Below are 22,762 nucleotides of genomic sequence, written 5' to 3'. Positions count from 1 at the left end.
AAATTTCAATGCCTAAAATCCACTCCTCAGTTTGTGAAATTGGATAATTCTTAAATGTTTTCAATTATCCAGCTAATTAGCACTAAACTCTGCATTGTGGTGAATGCTACGTTACATGGTGTTTCTCTCACTGATTTCTCCAGAAGTTTGGGCCCATAACTTGGTGCAGCCCTCACAGCGGGGAGGTATTTTGTTTTCTAGGGCAACATCACCCATTTTTACCCCACCTTTAAAAGGCAGCCAGTATCCCTTCCAGCTTTCCCGGGCAATCAGCAGCCAGGGAATCGGTGTTGCGCTTGGGAGCACCAGCATAAGGAGGTGTGAAGGTGGTTGTTCTGCTGCTGCTGTCAAGGGGGACCTTTTGGGAACAAGCCCCACTGTAATACCCCCTTAATTTGGAAAATGCCTGGTCTTTCCATCAGGAGCACCTACAAGCGCTTGGCAGCGTGTTGCCACGCTGGGGACACAATGGATGCATCTTCCTCCCCAGGCACTTGGGGCTTGGAAGCCATTTTAGGTGCTTTGATGCTTTTCTCCCCATTCCCCTGGGAAAGGCAGGGCTGGCAGGAGGGTGGGCTCTGGGTGCTGGTGGCACTGGGACATCCCTTGGGGAACTGGTGGCACCAGCACATCCCTCGCTGCAGCTTTTGCTCTGCTTTTCCCATGCTGCCTGCTCACTCCCATTTTCAGAGGATGGCACAGTGGAAAGGGAAGCTCTGTAGCCCTAGGAGACCATGCTCTGGGAAACACCAGCCCGTTCCCCAACTCCATCACAGAGTAATTGTGTTACACCAAAAAACTATCTTTCTGCCCGACATGGCACAGGTCTGGAGCAGCCTCCGAGCAGTGCAGGGCTCTGCATCCCATTAGGGCTCCCTGGAGGAAGCCGGACAGAGTTTTTATTAAATCAAGCTCAGAGTCAATGCTTAAAGAAGGGCTTTTTTGAACTAGGAGCTGAACCTCATGTTTGGTGCCCTGCCAAGCTCAGGATAGTGCGAGGAGGAAGAGGAGATGTATTTTTGGACTGCGTGTCTGCGAACAGGCTGTTAGATAAAATTGAAGAGGCTGTTTATAAAGAATTCTCTGGTGGTGAAGCAGATGTGGAGGCCCGAGTTTATGGCAAGATATATTTCTGGTGTTCGCATGAACAATCATTTTCATTCAGGATTTTCCTCGTGCTGTAATAATTTGTTGGTTTGTTTTTTTTTTTATTATTCTATTATTTTAACTGAAACTGGCACAATGCCCTTGTTGCTTGTGATGAACTTGTTTGTTTACTTACGTTGTGGTAACTGGAGAGCGGGACTTGGGCTCTGCTTCCTTGGATGCTGGTCGTTTCCTACAAGAGTACTCGGGGCCTCTGACACAGGTAGCAAAGCAGAAAAAGAGCGTTTCATTGTTTTCTTGCCATGTTGCTTGGGGATGATGAACGCTTCAGCTTTTGCAGGCCACTGAGCAGGTGCCCGTAAGACCTTCTCATACTCAAACCCCATGGCACAAGGACCTCCAGCCCTGCTCAGCCCTGGCCTGATGCAAAGCCAAGATAACTTTGCGGGAAGCAATGGAGTTACTTCATCGAATCACAGAAGGCTTTGGGTTGGAAGGGACCTTTAAAGGTCATCTAGTCCAACCCCCCTGCAAGAAGCAGGGACATCTCCAACCAGATCAGGTTGCTCAGAGCCCCATCCAACCTGGCCTTGAATGTTTCCAGGGATGGGGCATCCACCACCTCTCTGGGCAGATTCCCTGGAGCAAACTGTGGGTACAAAAGAAGAGCTGAGTTTTCTTCTGAACCGATATTACTCTTTCCTGAGCTATGTTTAGCATCCAAGAAAATACTTTGGTTTATCCTTAATGTTATATAAATACATGGAATGTATTTAATAGCTACTCCTGCAGCTCTAAATGTGTTTTTAAGACATGCTGCTTTCCTGAGCGTTGTAGGCAGCAAAGGCATCGCTGTGCTGTTACAAGGAAAATTGAGAGCGTGAGCACACATTTGTAAGTGAAGACACATTATCATTAATTATGCATGGCTTGCCTTTGTGCTGACTTGCCGTTCTTCCTTGGATCCTGCGCCGAGTCCTGCCTCTCTTGTGGCACAGATAATGACTTGAAAGAAGGAAGCCCAACACGATTGCCGTGATCTATGTCTGCAGCGGGGCATCGCATATGGAAGAGATAATATTTCATAGTAAATTTTTGCTTTGACATCATAGTAGAAGTTAAGCGAAAAGGTGTCGGCCTTGGCCTAGAGTTTCACGAGTGCCACAGGCGGAACAGGCTTCGTCGGGCTCTTTTAAACCTTCTCCTCCTCCTCCTCTTCCAAAAGAAGAAACTCGCAATCTGGACTCAATTGTACCTTGAAGACATAAAATTCCAGGTTCCAATAAATCTTTGTTTTATAAAAAGACATCCAGCATATATCAAAACAGAGACCATAAAAGAAATTAAACATGTGTGGGTCACATACCAGAGTATGTGGATGCTCCTTAATAGTGTTGCAAAATGAGTGGAATAACAAGGCGCAGTTTTGCTATGAAGCTTTGGTACCTCCCCGTAGCACCCTTGGGCTGCCCGGGGCACCCACCCAGAAGACGAGCAAACACACAGGGAGGGGGCTGGTGGCTCTGCTCCCACTGACCCTGCCGTGCGGGCAAGCCGGGGTCCAGCCACCATCCCCGTGGGCCCGATGCCTGCGCGGGGTCGGCGGCTTTGGGTGCTGGGGTGCACCAGCCGCAGGACGCACCCCAGGGGCACCCCACACATCTTCCCTGCCGCAGGGGCCCAGCAAAGCGGGGACTCGCTCCTCCAGCCCCAGCGAGTGCCGAGGCCACGGCGAGCAAAAGCGCTGTAAATCAAAGGGAGAGAAAAGAAAAGCGATATTCGGGGGGAGGATTTGCTTGCCTGTTCCCGTAAAGTTGAAATGCGAAGCAAAACCGAAAGCAGCTGGGATCACGCTGCAGAGAAACAGGATTTAACAAGCTCTTTTTCAGGGCTTTAAAAAAATTCTGCCTGTGATGTGATCTTGACATTTCCTGGCTTACTGGCGATTTCCTCGGATCAAACACCTGGAATGGTGGGGAGTCATCACCATGCGCAGCTCGTATTACTCGTGACATCCCAGCGGATGTGGGAGAAGAGAGGCGCAGGGTGCTGGGTGGTTGGGGTGGGGGGGAGCAACCTGCACCCCTCTCCCCGTGCTCCTCCTCAGCCTGGCTGGGTGAGACACTGAGCACACATCTTCCCTTCTAGAGAGGCTTCTTCATCCTGGGCAGTGAGGTTTAAGGCTCTGGACTGGGGGTCCTGCATGCCAGCAGCCTTGCCAGAGACACGTAAGCCTGAGCGGGACCCAGCAGGGACAGATCCTCAGACTTCACAACAAGATATAATCTGTGTTTTAAAATCTATTGCATTATGGTGCTTAGATGAACTTCCAGGTGGAAGTTGCTGGAGAAGCAACGATCAAGTCCAAAGCAGACAAAGCCCTGCAAAAGACTTCAGGAATGTTCATGAAGATTCATCAAGTTTCTGCTAAAAATTTTCTGAAACTAAAAAACTTGAGCGGGGGGAAAAAAAGGCCAAAAAAATTTCAAGCATACCTTTGTTATTACCATTTTATAGGAGTATTTTAGTTCATATTCTGTGCTCATTTAACATCTCTTGGATTGAATTGGAGAATGGATTGCAGAATGGAGAATCCATTGGAAAATGGAATCCATTGGAAAATGGATTCTGAGCAGCCCTGAGGAGAAGGATTTGGAAGTGCTGGTTGATAGGAAGCTCAACATGAGCTGGCAATGTGCACTTGCAGCCCAGAAGGCCAACTGCATCCTGGGCTGCATCAAAAGAAGCGTGGCCAGCAGGTCAAGAGACGCGATGCTGCCCCTCTACTCTGCTCTTGTGAGACCCCACCTGCAGTACTGTGTCCAGTTCTGGAGCCCCCAACATAAGAAGGACATGGACCTTTTGGAGCGAGTCCAGAAGAGGGCCACAAAGATGATCAGAGGGCTGGAGCACCTCTCCTGTGAGGACAGGCTGAGAGAGTTGGGGCTGTTCAGCGTGGAGAAGAGGAGGCTCCAGGGAGGCCTTATAGCAGCCTTCTGGTACCTAAAGGGGGCCTACAGGAAAGACAGGGAAAAACTCTTCAGCAGGGCCTGTTGTGATAGGACAAGGGGTAATGGTTTTAAAATGGAGGTAGACAGACTGGACATAAGGAAAAAATCTTTTACAAGGGTGGTGATGGAACACTGGCACATTTTGCCCAGAGAGGTGGTAGATGCCCCATCCCTGGAGACATTCAAGGCCAGGCTGGACAGGGCTCTAAGCAACCTGATCTGGTTAGACAAGTCCCTGCTCACTGCAGGGGGGTTGAACTAGATGACCTTTAAAGGTCCCTTCCAACCCAAACCATTCTACAATTCTGTGATTCTCATGGATTTGAGTGGACCCAGTGGAAATGCCTGTGTCAGAGCCCTGGGATGTTTGTCTGGGAGGTCAAAAACAGTCAGACCCAGCAGCATTTGCAGCAGTGGAACATGCCAGGTCTGCCGTGAAATCATAATGCCACGACAAGCAGCAGGTGGAGAGGTGGCATATCCTGAGTTTCCAAAAGGAGCCCTGTGGATGCCAAGAGCCCCCATCCCTACCTGCCCCCCATGGGCCAGTGGTGACGATGGGGCCAGCAGGGACACGGGAGCCAAGGTGTAGGGGCTGGGTCATCTCATACAGTTGTCTCTTTGCAGTTCCCTTGGTATCCAACACCACGAACATCCCTGCAGTTTCCATCAACGCCTGTGGAAGGAATACTCTACATCTGGTAGTTCGGTTAGAGCAACAAAATATAAACCCAAGGGATTTTAATCACACTTTTAGTGCAGAACTCCTTACTTGCACCCCACTCCAACCCCCCGGCCCAGTGTCACTGGCTTGGGTAACGTTTTCCAGCTCTCGATCCCAGAGCATCTGCTTCCAGTTGGCTCCATCACAATCACGGCTCGTCCCAAACACAGCAATTCACCAGCACGTGATGAAAATAATTTTTCTGGGCTGCAAGTCTTCTTGAAGGAGTGGAGGCTTTTGATTTTCATAGAGATGAACTATTCAGTCAACCTAAGTATTGCACTGCCTTGAGGAACTGCAGCTTTCGGATGAAACATCCTTTTAACAGCACTGTGATCAGCCAGTGCCACACCGCGCCCATGACCTCCTGGAGCCGTCAACGTGTGCGTCCCCGTGGGATAATGCTGGGACAGGATCAGTCTCCCTAGCTCAGGGGATGCCACAGCAGTGAGGCTGGAGAAGGGACCCAGCAGGGCACCGTGGCAAACCCCAATCCTGACCTGAGATCCTCCAACGTCTGCTCCAGTGGGCAGAAGTAGAAAAAGCCCAGAGTCTTCCCAAATTTTGTTATCTGGATCTCCAAAGACTGGTCAAACGTGGGTTGCTCAGAAGCTCTCTGTTGCTAATTAGAAGTAGTATTAAAAAAAAAATTCTAATATTAAAAACAATATATTATTTTTCATTATTTCCATGCAAACAGTGTAAACAATCGATGGACATAGCCACAACTCCACCCTGCGCAGCAGAAAGAGAAAGCGAAACGAATCCAGCCGTGCAGCTACAACATCTCCCCGGCCAGGCAGGGAGAGGGCCAGGCCAGGAGGAGCCTTCAGCAGGGCCGCGGCTGTGCCGGGGTCCCAGGCTCGGGCAAAGGCTCCGAAACAGGGACTCATTAAGCAGCACCACAGCTTTGGCTATCTAGACTTTTATTCCTATAAATCCTCCAAGCCTTGCAGTAGCACAGATTGGTTGGGTTTGGTTTTTACCTTAATTATATCGCGTGCTCCAGCTTTCTTTTTATGTTCACTTACGAGCGTATTGTGGCATTTTCAGACTTGGGTCACTTCAGTTTTATTATTGCAGGTAGCCCAAATAAATTTTCACTAGCTTTTTCATGTCTGTTTTCCAAAAAGACCTGTAAAAGGAACAGTTTAGAGTTTTGTTTGAGTTTTTGAATAAGGATTAGGAGCAACTTCCCTATCAGTTTTACACGATGTTCTCCATTTTGCCTCAACCCTCACATTCCAAGCAGCATCCAAAGGCCAGAAAAATTGTCCATTCTTACCTGACAGGCGCGGATATTCAGATACACCAACTGCATTTTTATTAAACACATTTCAGGCAATGAGAATTTTCCCTGTTTTCCCAAGAAGGACTTGGGAGTGATGGTGGACAAGAAGCTCAATGTGAACCAGCAATGTGCACTTGCAGCCCAGAAGGCCCGCCGCGTCCTGGGCTGCATAAAGAGGAGCGTGGCCAACAGGTCGAGGGAGGTGATTCTGCCCCTCTACTCTGCTCTGGTGAGACCCCACCTGGAGTACTGAGTCCAGTTCTGGAGCCCCTGACATAAGAAGGACATGCATCAGTTGGAGAGGGTCCAGAGGAGGGCACAAAGATGATCAGAGGGCTGGAGCACCTCTCCTGTGAGGACAGGCTGAGAGAGCTGGGGCTGTTCAGCCTGGAGAAAAGGAGGCTCCGGGGAGACGTTATAGCAGCCTTCAGTAACTAAAGGAGGCTTGATCTGGTTGGAGATGTCCCTGCTCCTTGCAGGGGGGTTGGACTAGATGACCTTTAAAGGTCCCTTCTAACCCAAACCATTCTATGATTCTGTGATTTCTTTTATACATTTTGCTTCACGGAAGACCATCGCAATGCTGTATCCGCACGGTCTGCCTTGCACGAGCAGCCCGCTCAAAGCCATGGCTCTGCCACCGCTTCTCCCAGGTTTAATTTATTGCCAATTAACTTGAAGTACTCAACATCTTTGCAAAGGTTAGTGTGAATACTCTGAATCTACAGCTGGAAATCAAATATGGGTAAATGTCTAATAAAAAAAATAAATAAACAAGGAACAAAATTGGTAATCTCTCGGTGCTTGGATACCAAACCAAAAGCAACAGAAAAAGGGCGTGAGCCTAATACCCACAACCTTTTTTAGGAGCAAAGCTACACACTGAGCAGGGCAGTAGTTTCTCTCTGAAGCATTTTTTTAAAAAGTCTTTTGTGGAACGGTGGAGTTGTCTTGAATTTTCATTGTTTTCAAATTAATGCAGAAAAATGGGAAAAGAGGGAGTTTACTCTGCAAAAGTCACGGGCCGATGATCAAGGGCTGGGGAGATCAACTTTGAGAGTGCTGAACAGACAAAGTCCACGTAAAGTTCACATTTTGCACAGTTGCCTTTGGAAAAAAAACCCATTTGTTGAGTCTTCCCTGCCTTTTGCCTGTTCTGATTAAACCCAAGATGTCCCGGTGCCGTGAGGTTTCTGCACACCACGGGTACGAGCCACCACTCGGAGCGGTGCTCTGGGACTGGCAGTCTCCGTGTTTATATTTCAGCGCTACGCATGATTAATCCTTCATTTCATTCATTGTCTTTTTACTTCTCTGCTACTGGGAACAGTAAGTAAGAGCGAAGTTGTAACAAGAGCCTCCCTTTTATTCAGAGACCTTCTGTTTCCTGCAAGCTGGCGGCTTCGAAAAAAATCACAGCTCCATTGTGCTCCGAAGTCGTGTTAAATGATTCAGATGGAAAGAAAAACCCACGTCAGTAGGAACAGGGGACTCAAAGAGGAGTGTCAAGGCCGGCAGAGCAGGGACACCAATCCTGGGCAGGAGCACATCCTGGGTATGCTGCACCCCATTGCAGGTTTTTAGGGTTTTTCCCCTCATTTTTGTGGGCCTGTGGAAGGCAGGAGCTGCTCCTGTTGTTCAGGGTACTTTGGTGGGTGTCCCTGAGCACCCTGCTGCCCTCAGCCTCCCTGGTACTGAAGGAATTATATCAGCTGCCTAGGGGCGGCGGGGCAGCCTGTCCAAACTGGGGAGCACTGGGAGGGGGAGGCAGACTTGCTCCGGTGTGCTGGGCAGGGTAGGAGGAAGGGGCAAGGGCATCACTGGGTGACCCCCGGGCACAGGCACGGGGACAGACCCCAGGTGTCCCTGTGCAGAAGCAGAGCATGCAGCGCTCAAAACGGCATCGACTTCACTGAACATCTGGTACAAATGCTCCTCAAAACCAGATCATTTCCTTCTTCCACCTCAAAGGAAACGGTGTTGAAAGGAGGCTCAGTGGCAGCCAGGCTGGTGCAAGGAGGGGTCCCTACTGCAGGCGGGTTCACTGGCAGCCTCCTACTGGGAGCTGGTTACACATCCCGGAGCGCGACTCTGGGACAAGGTGTCAGCCCCAGGCACGACTCAAGGGGTCAGTCCTGCGAAAATACCCAAATGCCTGGGCGAGTGCTGCGCCTGTCAGCCCCCATGAGCAGAAGCCCACCAGCACTTTGCCATCGGTGGCTGGTATAGCAAACCAGAACCCCCCTGTCCCCAAAACCTGCCCCTAAAGCAGCTCCCATGCCAAGCGGCTCAGGCTGTGACCAATCCTCACCTGCATTTTCTAGTATCGCTTTTACAAATGCAACGCTTGTTCATGGCATCTTCCTTACTGGAAGGTATCAGTAGAAACGTGTCAGTGTCAACAGAACTAAAACGAGCGTAAGCGCTGCTACAGTCAAGTCTGATAACAAAACATGAGTCACTGTTATTCAATCATTTACTAATGCACATTTAAAAAGAAAGTTATCTCTTCTAGGAATCATCATCACACAAACTTGAGCGGGTTTTTTTTTATAAAAAGAGTGCCACAAACCTGGGCAGGCTGAGGAAGACTACGGTTAACCCCAGCGCTTCAGCGAGGGAGACTTTATTCCAGAAGGACTTTATTCACATTGCTTTCTTGTGGTTCGGTTTGTGAAGGAGCTGGGGGGGGGGGCGGGGATGTGTCAGGGATGTTGCACCTCGACTCTAATTTCTTCCCAGACATTTCTTCAAAACCTGTTGTTTTTAGTCTCGAAAACAAACGCACTCGCCAAACATCGCAGCACATGTCCTTGGTTTCCCCTCAGTAAGTCTGATTTTTCGCATGGCGTCTTGCAAAGAGCGTTTGCATGGTGACCTCTTGCTGCTGTAAGGTGTGCAGGGAGCTGGGTCCTTTCCAGGCATTCAAGCTGTAGCGTTTGGTCTTTCCTGTTTTTATTGAAGAACGCTTGGGAGGTCAGAAATGTGTGATTTGAGCCTTTGCCACCTTAATAGATGAAAGGCTGCTGGAAGCATGAGGATGAACTTCCTTTGTGCCAAATGCTGGTCATTTAAGTCAAACACATTTTAACAATATAAGCAAGATTTTAAAAGGTGTAGCTAAAAAACCCGCACTTGCCCATCTGGCTCACTCCTCGCTGCTCCGCTGTCTCGTGGCTTAGCTTGATCTCGAGGACTGCTGCTGCAGGCAAGGCTTGAGCTTCTGATGTAGCAAACAGGTAGACTAAGCTAATTTATAGCTTAAGTCTTTTATTCCATCATAAAGCAGCGAAAGGGAAGGCTTGACTCTCTTGCAGGTCACCCCTAATAGCAATGGCTTCAGCAAGATGGATTTCAAAATTAGGTGCTCTCGAAGTAGAAGCCACGCTGTATTTTTCAGTAGCACAAAGCAGCCGTAAGAGCAATCTGACCTTCATTCTTGATAATAAATTCATTGGGGGGGAAAAAAAATCCATCTTTGTTTTTCTGCTTGAAGTACTGTCAAAAGAAAAGCCAAGGCACAACGTACACAAAATAAAAATAGAAGACAACTTCTTCAAAACGAGACAAAACTCTCAGAGATTTACTTTACCTCTTTTTTTTTACGCAAACATTGGAAGAAAGTCTGACAGTTTGTCTACAAGTACCTTATTTTAGAAGAAAGGCTGGTGAACCCATTCCAGACTAAATTAATACCATCTCAAAAGTGTTTTTCAGATGCAAGGGGCAATCCAGTAGCAAAGTCTGGGGAAAAGTTTATTGATAAACACCCACACTTAGGCCATTGGACCAGCTCATTTGTAAAACGTCCCTTAATATAATTCAAGGGCTAAAATAACATCTGTCACAGTCTGCCAAAGGAAAATGTCACACACTCTTATTTTCTTCTAAATTAGCCCCAGAAATATGTGATCTGGAGTCTGCAGTCAAGTACAGTGTGATGGTAAGCTAAAGAATATAACGAAAGGATGTTGTTTGAAAATACTGTTATTAATACAACAGTCGGTACATTTCTGTCCTAAAAGCCTGTAGCTGGTCAGCTACTACTGGCAGAGCCTGGAAATGGTGAGAATTAATCACCTCTTGTATTAAATACTATCTTTGTAATTTGCCACGTCTCTGTTCCAGACTCAGTCTTGAGTAACGTATTAGAACTCAGCGCAGTACATCAGCTTTATTCCTTTAATCTTCTGTCAGGCGTAGCTGGGAAGGAGGAATGGGAATGCTTATTCTAACTAGCAGGTTTAACCCTTAGGTTAGCAAGAATTAGGAAGTTTGTTTAAAGCTCAACTTATCACCCACCTAGAGAACCTAAGGCCTCGGCTACAGTCCACCAGGATCCTCTTCTGGTGGAGTTTTTCAAACACATCTTCTCACTTTCTAGCAAGCCTAAACCCAGGTATTACTCAGCCTTTTCTCCTTCAGGATGGACTTGTTAGACCGAAAAAAGGAGCTGTAAAGGGGCTCAGCGCCAGCAGTGCCAGCATCACCCTCATTAAGCTGCAGAAATCTTTTCAGCCACTTGATATCTGTTACTTCAGGTTTCTAGGTCTGCCTGGGTGGAAACATTTTGTTAAATAAGCTCAACTTTTTGCTAGAGCTGGTGTGGATCACTGAAAGCATGGCAGAAGGGATGAACGCTGCCTGTACATTTAGTTAAACCAGTTTAAAATTACAGAGCAAACCCAGAAAGCAGGTGGCTGCAACTGCAGCTCCTTTCAGGACCAACTTGAAATAAACTGTAAAATGGGTATGGCTTCATTTGGCACTCAAGGTATTGTAACTACCACTTACTAAGATTTAAGTTCTCTTCAATCCAATCTCTGTGTTTTTTGTTTATGACAGGAAAAGCCTTTTTTCCCCCTCTACACCAAGCATTTATGTGAAGGTTAAAGCCCTTAGGAAATGCTTTTAGTTTTCACAGCGATGCAACTGCTGTCCAGTTCTCTTGTAGAGAACCACTGCCGAAACGGTTGCAATTTCTCTGCTCATTATCCCTTAGCAAGCACCGACTTTTAAAGATCACAGGGAGGCAGATTCAAGCAGAAGTGTCAGCAATAACTGACCTAAGATCAAGTAATCTTGTAGCAGTCAAGTAAGACCTATTGGTGCAGAGATTCAGGTGGAGTTTTGACCAAGAGGATTATTTTAACTGCTGGAGCTCGCAGGGGACTGCAGCCAAGGAACAGGAAGGTCCTTTCCAGAAACACTCAGAAGCTCTCATTTTAAAAGGAGAATTAATCTACCTATGGTATTCCCCTCCAGAAAGTGGTTTCATTCTTTCAAAACAGAGAGGCCACAAGTGAAGACTTCAGTCCAATATACGCATGCAAGCTCAGCTGACTTCCAGGCACATACCAACTGCTCAGGAGAAAAACCATGGCCATCCCAGAGCTTTGGAAGCTTTGATACACTTCCCGACCATCACCATCACCAGCCTCTGCAGTGTAGTACCGGGGGTTCCTTTCCTCAGACAGTACCATTTATAATTATTATATTACCTACCCTCTTCAGCCTCGAGCATGCTCTGTTGGTTACCAATGTGCTAACCCCAAAGATAAAGGCAAATGCCAGGCCTGGCTGCTGGGTAAGCGCTTGCTACTCATCTCTTCAGAGTAGTTGAGTCCTCTAGGTTACTTCTGTCAACATCAAGCACCGAGAACAAAGGCACAAGATTACAGGGGTCTCATTAAGTATGTTTGTTCCAAGAACAAGAAATGTGTCTACTTCCCTCTGAAGACCTGGGGAAACAAAAAAGCCCTTCAGCACAGAAAATTTATTGGTAATCGGTTACGAGCATTTGAATGGGTAATATCCAGTTTAAGAAGAGAAAAAAAAAAAAAAAAAAAAAAAAGAAAAAATCTGTCTGTCCTAAACTTTCTATATCAAGACCTTGTGCACAGCATTGTTCTGTTTGAAACAGAAAGCAGGGATGTACATACCTGAAAACGCCAACACGCAAACGGAAAAAAACCCTTAGGATATTAAGTGAGCCATTTAACTAAGTATTTAAAACCTCTGCAATTATTAGTTTATTAGTATCATCCAGGATTCAGATGTTCAATATTTCTCCTGAAGTTATACATAAATGCAAATTGAAATAAGAATCTGAAAGTCAAAATTGTATAACAAAACAATACTCCATCACAAAAGCGTGTAAAATTACAAGAATGCTTTTTTTTTTTTTTTTTTCCTTTTAAACACTGGCACTTAAGAGAACCATAATTTTTTAACCACAAAATTGCCAAATTGTCCCCCAAACTGGTAAGCAGGTATATGTGAAAATAGTTACAGTTGCCAGCACTTGAAGTTTTACTAAATATGCAAAAAACCCCTTAGCTTTGGTTTTGGAAGAGAACTATATTTGACCAAATTAGACATTGTTGGTATACCATAAACATTTCACTTTTTAATGCAAAATTTAATAAAATGTACTTTTCCATACAGCTATATTTAACTTAAAAATGGGCAAACATCAAGAGTGCGGTATAAAACCTAACAGGAAAAATACATCTTATCTCATTTTCAATTTGAGACAATATACAACTTTGTTAAAGGGCTAAAACTAGAATTTCAAGAATACAAATATGAATTTACATAGATTTAACAAATAATAATGGTACCATTTATAGAAATCTTAGAAAGAAAAATCATTTCTCATGGGCCATTTGCTACCAGGAGAGTTTCATGGTATAAAGCCCGTGGCCATCACCAGACCTGTCACCAAAAAATAATATGGTAATTTCATGCTTTTAACTTTACATATTTTAGGTACGCTCATCCCTCGCCAAGTGTCCAGAGATTTACAGATACAACTTCCATTACATGGTAACAGAGTCACACATGTAAATTTCTCTACACCGGATGGACATACACTCTTCCTATGGGTCCTTCTAGGACAAAATTTAACATTCCCTCCCTCCCTCCCCCAAAGTATTTAATTTCTGTAAAACTGAACTCTATACTTCTCGACTCTCCAAGACTGGTAAACTCATGCAACTCAACAGAATATTACATTTCACAAAAATCTGAACAAGTATCAGTTTGTTGAGATTGAATTTTTTGTTTTGTTTCCAGTTACGGAAGAATATTCTTTCATCATATGCCTATATACTTCTTTTCTTACCCTATCATGATTATGCAGGGTATGTAGATCAAAGCTTTGTTTATCAGCTGGTTATATGAAAGATGAAAACTGTAATATTCCCGTGATCCCATACGGGCATTCAATAAAGCAAAAGATGAGTTCCCCTCAAAAAAAAAAAAAAGAAAAAAAAAAAAGAGAGAGAGAAAAGAAAAAGTATGATTTTTCAAGGGCACCTATTAAAAGGACAACAATACTAATAAAAAAAATTGTATTTACTTAGAAGCATTCAGAATGTCAACAAAACAGCTGCAACTTTTTTTTTCCTTTTTGCAATTACAGAGTGGTATTCAGTTAACAGAACAACAATTATTTTGATGATGCATCAGAGACAACTGAAGATGAAAAATGAACTACATCCCCAAATATAACTAATTTGTGCTGTGCACCAACAGGAACCTGCTTTAAAACTCCCATGCCAATTTACAACCCCCACACTGTACCAGGCAAGGTTAGTGGCCACTGAAATACCACTAAGGACAGGGCTATCTAAAGACACATTCGGTAGTGTGTTAACTATACAAAAAAAGAGACACTGTACAGTTTAAAAACAAATCTTACACAGCCTTACATTTCAATTTTTTTTTCTTTAAAAGGAGTGAGTTGTGTACAGGGGGGTTAAATGCTTTATAGACAAGAAAGAAATTGCTCTAAAAGAGACTTATTCATCATCATCATCATCTTCATCCTCCTCCTCTTCCTCTTCTTCATCCTCTTCATCCTCTTCATCTTCATCCTCATCCTCCTCCTCCTCCTTCTTCTTCTTGCTCTTCTCAGCCTTGGCAACTACTTTTTTGCCTGCATCAACCTTCCCTTTGGCCCGGTATGCAGCGATATCCTTGGAGGAGAAAAGCAGGAAGAATCTCTCAAAGATCTAACCAGCCAAGAGCTCTGAGCAACTTCCACCCGGTACTCGTGAAACCAGAGCCACCCAGGTATGTGCCCCTTCAGTTACACAGCGAACTGAGGCCCAATGCCAAAGAAAGGGAACCCTCTAACACAGAAATGCCACCAGCACACTGAAACACGCTGCTTACAGCTGTTGAGGAATCTCCACTCTGGGCTTCTGGGAACAGGCTGGAAAAGCTGCTGCCTTGGATAGCAAAGGCACAGCTGAGCCCACTATCCCATAAGGAAATGAAGTAGGGAGACCTCTTAAGGTCCCTTTCTAGCCCTACCTGCTACAATGCCTGAAGAAACGCACATGAAAATCCTTGTTTGAGGCACAAAATTGTAATTAGCCATCCGAAACACATTAGAACGATACGGCCCAATATTTGCAATGTTATGCCTCAGGGAAGAGCAATTATACAGAATTCTGCCTAACCAAAGTTTACAAAATAAAAAGTATAAGAACTTGATTAAAGGGTAGACAGTGCCACCTTCTGCATGCAATAAATTTATTCTAGTGGTTTATAACACACAAAATTCAGTTCCTGTTATAGAGAAGTCAAAACTGTACCTGAAAGACCAAGCCAGGAAAACAGTTAACTGACTTCCCAACTTTGTCCCAAACCAATAAAAACAATTTTGTAATAGAATTGATCTACAAGACTTAAACACATCAGCTACAGAAAAACACCAACGCCTTTACGCAGATGGTCGAAATCTTCAAATATTCCCCACCCAGTAACCATTACACCACTAATCTTACAGTTCCCTCAGACTCCTTTAAATCTTAGCACGAAATTTTTGAAAATACAATATCCACCGAGCCAAAGGCCAAGCAGTGAAATACTGATAGCACTGCACCTTAAAACCCCATTTTTAAGTGTAAGAAATAAAGACAATACAAATGAAGATTCAAATACCTGTAAATAAAGATTAGCAATTCTACCATTTAAAAAGTCTTATGAGTTGTCTTGGCTGTATGTACAAACAATTACCATGCTGAAGAGTTTACGCTGCACAGGAAGGACAATATGAGAAAGCTTCTAGACCTGCAGTTCCTCTCCAGCACTAACTAGGACTCAAAGGGGCCACCTTGCTCACTACAATGCTACAATTTAAAAGTGGTTTTGTTTGCCAGTAAGAGAAATACCCAGAGGAAGGTCATGGCTCACAAATGGATATACGTGCTATACATTAGCTATAGGCGGTTGCTGACCCATTGTAAAGCATCATCAGGGGATGTCAACACGCACCCCCTCCTCCCTTGGTTTCCTTGTATTGGGATGGGAATCTGCCTCTGGAAATAAAAACACATGGAGCACCACCCTGTGTGCATGCGTAACACATTTGTACAGCTCCAATAAAGATGACGGGATTTAGCTTTAATAATTCAAGAAATTGTATGACAAGCTGCTTCATATGTATTATTAACTACGTTAATTACTAGAAAGGAGACGGACACAAAACAGGTACAGGGAAAACACATGTCTAAAACCAGCGTTAGTGTTCCAACATTATCTCAAGAATAAATTTTAAAAAAGCATCTATGCATATCAATTATCCTAATATTCAGGGATGCTCATCAATGCTTCCAAAATTAGGGAGAACCAATTTATTCTTTACTGCTATTACTCAATACTACCACCTTAACTCCCATGCTGCTGTGACCTATGATTTTAACAACACCACAGACATCACGGTGTCTCTTAAACCATCACTGATGATCCTGCACTACAGATGAATGCAAACAGTTCAACACAAAGGACTGCAATTTAGTCTTACAGTAATAAACTGTATGCTCCCTTATGTGGTATTTTCCAACAAATACCACCACATTTGTCATTAGCACAGTCACAACATCAGGTATCAGAATACACAAAAAGGAAAAAAAGTCTAAATTAAGGCTTGACCTCCCCAAACCATCTCCATAAATGTCGATGTTACCTTTTCATACTTCTCCTTCAGTTTAGCAGCCTTTTTTTCATAGGGCTGTTTATCATCTGCAGCAGTGTTGTTCCACATCTCTCCCAGTTTCTTTGCAACGTCCCCAATGGACAGACCAGGATGTTCTCCTTTGATTTTTGGACGAAACTCAGAGCAAAACAAGAAAAAAGCCGAACTACAGAGAGAAAAAAAAAGATATTATTTTAATTTCAGACTACAACAGAAAGTTTTGCGACTTTTCTTACTGTTTCTTAAGAGTGTTTTGGAAAATCACCTGAAAGTGAGACAAATCTGAAGCACAATGGAAGGCACTAGAACTGAATAAACTACTTTGAAAACGTAACACACCCCTGTCTCTTAAGTAAAGCCGCATATCTGGTCCCATTTTTGATAGGACCCCTAAAAGGGCAAATTTCGTATATCATATGCAGAGAAAAATCTTTAAGAAGGAGAATGAGTGAATGATACCAGGGGAGCAAACACTATGTCAGAACTGTTCAAGGCAGAGAAGCTTCAATATTTGTTATGAAAATTAGGATTTCCAGATGACAGCATCAGCCCAAATAAGACCATTCCCTTGTACAGGAACTTGCCCGCTCCTTTCAGCGGTAGCTCCATTTAAAACACAAAAATGCACTGCTATGAAGTACCAGGGCCAGGAGAACCTGATGTCAGTAGTCTTGATGTAGTGGCTGAAGTTTAAATTCGCCAAGCTGGTTTTTTTTTGTGCAAGACCATCCCTCTAACCTGTTCCGTGCAAAAGTCTCTTAAGTTTAAATGGACTGCCAATCGAAAATTCTGCTCAAGCCAACAGGTGGGGAGAGCAGAACCCTCTTAAGAGAAATTGGAAACATGAGTCAGGACTGCATGTCACCAATTTTTGCATCCACTTTTAAATGCTGATGTTATCTCAACTTAGATAAAGACAGTCAACCTGAAACCACAAACCTGTAATTTGTAACTAAGATTTCAACCTATCTTTACGCCACTGGCCAGTAAAATAATATAATCTTCCATTTCTGAAGCTCCTAAACTTGGATAAAATGATTATTTTACAGATGCACTCCAGCGTGATGGCCCCAAACAAGATAAAAGTTACTAGAAATCTACTTACGGAGGCCTCTTCGGTGCATTTGGATCCTTGAACTTCTTTTTTGTTTCCCCCTTGGGTGGTACATAGTTTTTCATTTCTTTTTCATAACGAAGCTTGTCAGCCTTTGCCATATCTTCAAACTTCCCTTTCTCCTTTGAAGACATAGTCTGGAAGGCAATTAGAATCACAGAATATCTCAGGTTGGAAGGAACTCGTAAGGATCAAGACAGTACTAAGAGTAAAAGCATATTCAAGCCCATTCCAGAATTTCAGCTGGGGGAGCAAAATGTAAGGCAATGCATAGTTACTACTAATCTTACAACTGCACTTCATACTTAGCTAAAACCTGAACTTTTCAAGAAATAATTCAGAGTCTCAAACAGTATTTCACACAAAGTAATCATTTAAGGTTTTATGGGTTTTTTTAAGCAGTTATTCCTACCTTCCACCGTTCTGAGCATTTTTTTGAGAACTCTGAGAAGTTCACTGAAGCATCTGGATGTTTCTTCTTGTGCTCCTCCCGGCAGGTTTGCACAAAGAAGGCGTACGAAGACATTTTACCTCTCGGCTTCTTAGGATCGCCTTTGCCCATTTTTGATGATTTTCTGTAACCAAGCAGAAAAAACACCTTGAAAATTTTTACTTTTTACAATCCAATGCGGAAAGCCACGACAAAGGATCACACCAAACAAGACCTGACAGAGCAGTATTCCAAAATCATGCAACAGGAAGAAGTTTCACTTCTGGAAATTTTACTGAAAATTTCTGCCATCGCTACTTGAGCTGACCTGGACGCAAGCAGCCTGACACCTCAAAGGGCCTTCAAAACATGCAGTTCCAGACTCCTGCAAACAAAAATGTCCCTTCCAAGCAATGGGAAAGCAAGTACAGTGGAGACTGCACTCCTTGACTACTGCTGGTGTATCAACCTATGCTTGAAAGGAATAAATCTTACTGAAAGGAGGAAAAAAGTACCTGAGTATTCTGTCTCAGTTGGCTTTACGGGTTACTAATTTTTTTCTTCCTAAAGCCTGTATTTCTGTCCCTCTCCCCTGTAGGCCTTTGGTGCTCATGTGGAAAATATACCGTTTTTTATTATTTATCATCACTCTTCTTGTACTGTACTGCAAAAACCTAAGCTCTCTTTACATGTGTACCTAGAAATACAGGAATGAAACACCGCACTCTGTCAAACATGTTATAATCAAGCCAGGGACGCAAAAAGTATGACATTTACATATGACTAGCAGTGCTGTGCTCAGTGCGAGGACTATCTGACTCTTTCAGGGACTGAAAAATACCTTCCTGGAACTTTCACACCCAAGTCAGACATTCAGAGTATTTCTTCATCGCTCCCTGGAAAAAGCCACTTGCACCCCGACAAACTCTGCTCTTCAGCAGGAATTAAAAGAAGAAGAAAAAAAAAAGCGCATGCACTGCCTGCCTGTATTGCCACAGAAGCAGTATTTCCTATCGGTTTGGCGGATAGACAGAAACAGATTTCTGCTCTGTGACTAAACACGTCCGGTTTGAAGTTTCTATCAAGTAAACAAGAGGGCTGAAGAACCAGGAGCGGCTCCTGCCTGCCATGAAGACGTTTCCAGAGCCAGCCAGCACCCGGGGCTCGGCGAGCCACTGGGGCTCTTCCCACTGGCTGTGAGGGGAAAGCAGTGAGAGCTGAGGGAGGACGGGGCAGAGGTGGCTCAGAGGCGTGGAGTGACTGTGGGAAGGGTTAGGCACCGCGACCCAAGCGCTGCGACAGTGAGCTGGCGTTTAAAAGCCTCCTTCCCGCCATTTTGGACGTTTCCCCTGTGAGGGGGCAGAGGAAAACTTCAGAAGTCCCCTAACAGACCTGCTGGGGGAGGGGAAGAAGAAAGAGGGAAAGAAAAAAAAAAAAAAAAAAGTCCCGTTATTAGGGAAAAAGCTATGGAAGTTTTATTTCACGTTCACGAGAAGGCTCACAGCCAGCGGTCGGCCAGCACATGCCCAGGAGCCGACCACCGGGGCTGCGGCTTCCCGCGGGCGGCGACCCCCGCTCGCAGCCCCGGGACAAAGCTCCCTCCCGGCCGCCGCTCCCGTCCCCCCGCGGCGGGACGGGCCGTCCCCCAGGCCTCCCCCGCTTCCCGCCGCCATGAGGCCTGGCCGCAGAGGCGAGGCCTGCCCTGCCCGGCCTGCGCCGCCGCAGCTGCGGGAGCGGCCGCCATGGCGCAGGCTCCTGGCGGAGGAGGTCACCCGCCGCCGAGGCTCCTTCCATTTTGTGCGCCGAAGAGAGCGAACCGCCCCCCCCGCACCACCACACCCCCCCCCCCGCGGCCCAGCGGGCGGGGCGGGAAGGGCCAGGCCGCGGGGACCCCCGCCGAGGGGCCGCGGCAGGGCCGGGCGGCGACCCCCGAGCCCGCGGCGGCGGTAGCAGCTGGGCGGCGCGGAATGGCCGCTGCTGGCGTCGCCCGCGCCCGCCGCCGCGCAGAGAACATGGCTCCTTCCTCCCTTCCCTTCCCTTTGTGTGAGCGCGCCCGCTACCCTGGCGCACACGCTCAGCCATTGCAGCCGGGGGAGGGCGGGCGGGAGGGAGACGGGGGGGAGGTGGGTGGGAGCGGGGGGCTGGGGCTGGGGGCCGGCGCGCTTCCAGCGCCTACCCGAGCCCCAGCGGAGCGGGCAGAGCCTCGGCGGGGACCCCCGCTCGCTCCCGCGCTCAGCCGAGCTGCACAGCCCCTGGGCCGCCAGCCCCGCGCCCAGGCGAGCGGCTGAAGGGGGGAGTAAAAGGAAAAAAAAAAAAAAAAAAGTTCCCCCGAACTGCGCCCCCGCCCGCCCGAGCGCCTCTCTGCTGCTCCGCCGCCGCTCGCCTTGTTTTCTCGCTCACGGCTCCCGTCAGCCATGTTACAGCCGGGCGGCCGCGGGGCCAGCGGCTCCCCGGCCCGCGCCCCGTTGCCCCCGCGCTCCTCGCGGCCCCGGCTGCGACCGGCAGCGCGGCGCGGCCCGCCCCGAGCCCCCGCCGCCTCGCCGCGTCTCTGCCCGCCGGCTGCCCCGCCGCCGCAGCGATGGCTACGGCGAGGCACCCGTAAGCGGCTTACGGCGGGGCACGGCGCGGCCCGCGCCCCCCGCGGCCGACGACCCCCGACCGCTCGCCTCTCGCCCGGGCGGCTTCCTTCTACCGTCTCCCTCCCGCCTCCCCGTTCCCGAAGTCGCCCGCCGCCCGCGCCCCCGCCCCACCCCGGCCGGGGCGGGCGGGAATGGGGGGGGGTAGTGGAGGGGCTGGGGGGGCTCGCCGCCCCAGAAGGGTCTCCCGGGCGCAGCCCCGGTCGCCTTTGTGTGCTGGCGCCCGAGCCGGCGCTGCCCCGTGTTCCGCGGCCAGGCAGCGGCGGCGGCACGGCGGGCAGCGCCGGCTCAGCGCCCGGCTGCGAGCGAAGGAGCAGGCGAACGAGCGCGCCCGGCCGGCCCGGCGGCCCCCGGCGCGTACTCACCCGTGTCAGAGTCAGCACGCAGCCCTCGCTCGGCCCCGAGCCCCAGAGACGCTACCCCGGCCGCCCGCCCGGCCCCAGCGCTGCCTGGGTCCCTGTGTAGCCCGGTGCACCGCAATGGCTGTGAGAGCGGGATCGATACGCAGCCTCCTCACACTCTCAGCGCTGGTAACATTACTCTCAACACAGCCCCATCCCCATTGGCTGCCGCCAAGCCAGCCGCCTCGCGGATTGGCCGAGGCGCTTCCATTGTCCTGACCAGAGAGCTCCGACGATTGGGCGCGGCGCGGGACACGTCACTGAGGATTGAAAGGGCGCGCAAATATAAAAGTGCAGCGGAGGGAGCCGGGCGGCGGCGGGATAGCAGTTCCGAGGCAGCAACTTGGAGTCGCGTTGCCGCTTGCCGGGAGCGCGGGCTGCTGCCATCCCGCCCGCCGCTGCGGCGGATCCCTCGCCCCCGGGACCCCCCCCACGCCCGGTCCCCGACACGCCTGGGAGGAAAGCAGGGCGCTGGTGCCGCGGGCGCTCCCGGCAGCGCCACCGCCCCCGCCCCCCGCGGCCCCTCCCCGCGGGCCGCGCCGCACCGCCCCATTTCACAGACGCGGAAACTGAGGCGCGGGGTTCGGAGCAGGCGAGCCCGCGTTTTACCGGCTCCTCTCGCCCGGCCCCAGCCCTCGCACGGCGCTGGCCGCTACCGGGGCTCTGCCTTCTGACCCTGCGGCGGCGTGCGTGGCTCTGCCCGCGCATATGGCGTTACGCGCTAGTTTGCGGTGGGTTTTTTGGTTTTTACTTGGGGTTTTTTGTTTTGTTCTGTTTTTCCCACAAACAGGTAAATTATTTGCAAGAACAAGAACCGGAGGTCTTTGCTCTCTTCACAGCCCCTTGGGTGGCCAGGTGCCCCAGCGCAGAGGTGGGCTGAGCTGGTGGCAAGCTGGCCGTCTGGGCCACGTACCCCTGCCCTCTGTTGCCATTTCTCTCCCTGCTTTTTCTTACAGCTGCTTGCACTGTACGAATCCTCTCTGGAGGACTATCGCGTAGAAAGAAATGCCTCTTTACATCTCCTTTGCTGCTTACACCCATTTTACTGGGGCAAACAACCCCGGGAGGAGCACTGTTGTGGTAAATCCAAAACCGCCAACCTTCCCCAAAAGGTGTTATCCGTGCACCTACTGAGGTAACAGAAACCTGCGTGAAGAGAGCTATGCACAGGTACATGTATTAAAAACCGTCCTTACCTTCTAACTGCTACGCTGGCGAAACGAGTGGCAGGTAACATTAAAAGATGGTCTGCCTGACCTTTAAAAGTTTTGCAGGCCACCTAAAGATGAAAACAGGACAAATCCTTACGGGCCACACCAGAAGCCTTTCTGAAACTTCATGGATAGAGAAGATTTTAAGAGAACAAGATAATTACACTGTCAAAATCAACTGTTTATAGATGAACATTTGTGACCAACAATAAAATCCAAAATACTATCACCTGACAACATAAAATTGACAAAGTGTATCCTTTCTTTGGTGGGACCATGGATAACAGCATTCAGCAGCTGGCATTAACCACAGGGAAAAGTGAATCCTAGGAAGTCGTGCTTAAGGGCCCAAGCAAAACCAGCCTTTAATCCAAGAACAATAATTCCATGTACCTTTTCATTTAGTCCAACACCGCTTGCTTAGTTCTTAGTACAAGACAAACTTAGAGCATAATAGTCTATTAACTTTATGCCTATGCAAATGAAAAGCTGTACAAATACCGAGAATTTTTAAAAAGCCCCAAAATTACATCTTAAAGTCATAATTGTACCAATTTCCAGTGCAGCCAGGCCTAGGTTCAATAAACTAGCTTCCTCTTTCTTTAGATACAAATGTGATTAAAAAGAAACCAATATAATTAGACCAGTGCTATCTCACTGCGAACACTTTGATGCTGGGATGGCTCAATTCTCTACTTGCTTGCGTCCATGTTAGGTGGACTGAATCATTTCAGTTGTATCAGTAGAAGAGTCATGATAAAATCCTGTGAAGATGCACCCAAGCAGTCACTCTGCACGGTTCGTCTCTAGGAATTAAGCCACAGAAGAGGCTGCAAGAGATTGGTTTTG

The 22,762-nt window shown here is 47.6% G+C and overlaps 1 protein-coding gene across 1 annotated transcript; it reads right to left on the bottom strand.

Moving 5' to 3' along the window:
• Positions 1-12,141: 12,141 nt before the first annotated feature.
• HMGB1 (high mobility group box 1) lies at positions 12,142-20,819 on the bottom strand. The gene is made up of 5 exons (XM_086772011.1): positions 20,667-20,819; positions 17,648-17,810; positions 17,227-17,372; positions 16,113-16,287; positions 12,142-14,115 (listed from the first exon to the last, which is right to left on the bottom strand). The coding sequence occupies exons 2-5, from the start codon at positions 17,795-17,797 to the stop codon at positions 13,939-13,941; spliced, it is 648 nt and encodes a 215-aa protein (XP_086628137.1). The 5' UTR covers positions 17,798-17,810; positions 20,667-20,819; the 3' UTR covers positions 12,142-13,938.
• Between the last annotated feature and the right edge of the window lie 1,943 nt (positions 20,820-22,762).

Source organism: Chlamydotis macqueenii, chromosome 1 (genome assembly GCF_036417535.1).
Source record: "Chlamydotis macqueenii isolate bChlMac1 chromosome 1, bChlMac1.mat, whole genome shotgun sequence".
Lineage (NCBI taxonomy): Eukaryota > Metazoa > Chordata > Aves > Otidiformes > Otididae > Chlamydotis > Chlamydotis macqueenii.
This window is presented reverse-complemented; position numbering and strand designations above follow the sequence as displayed.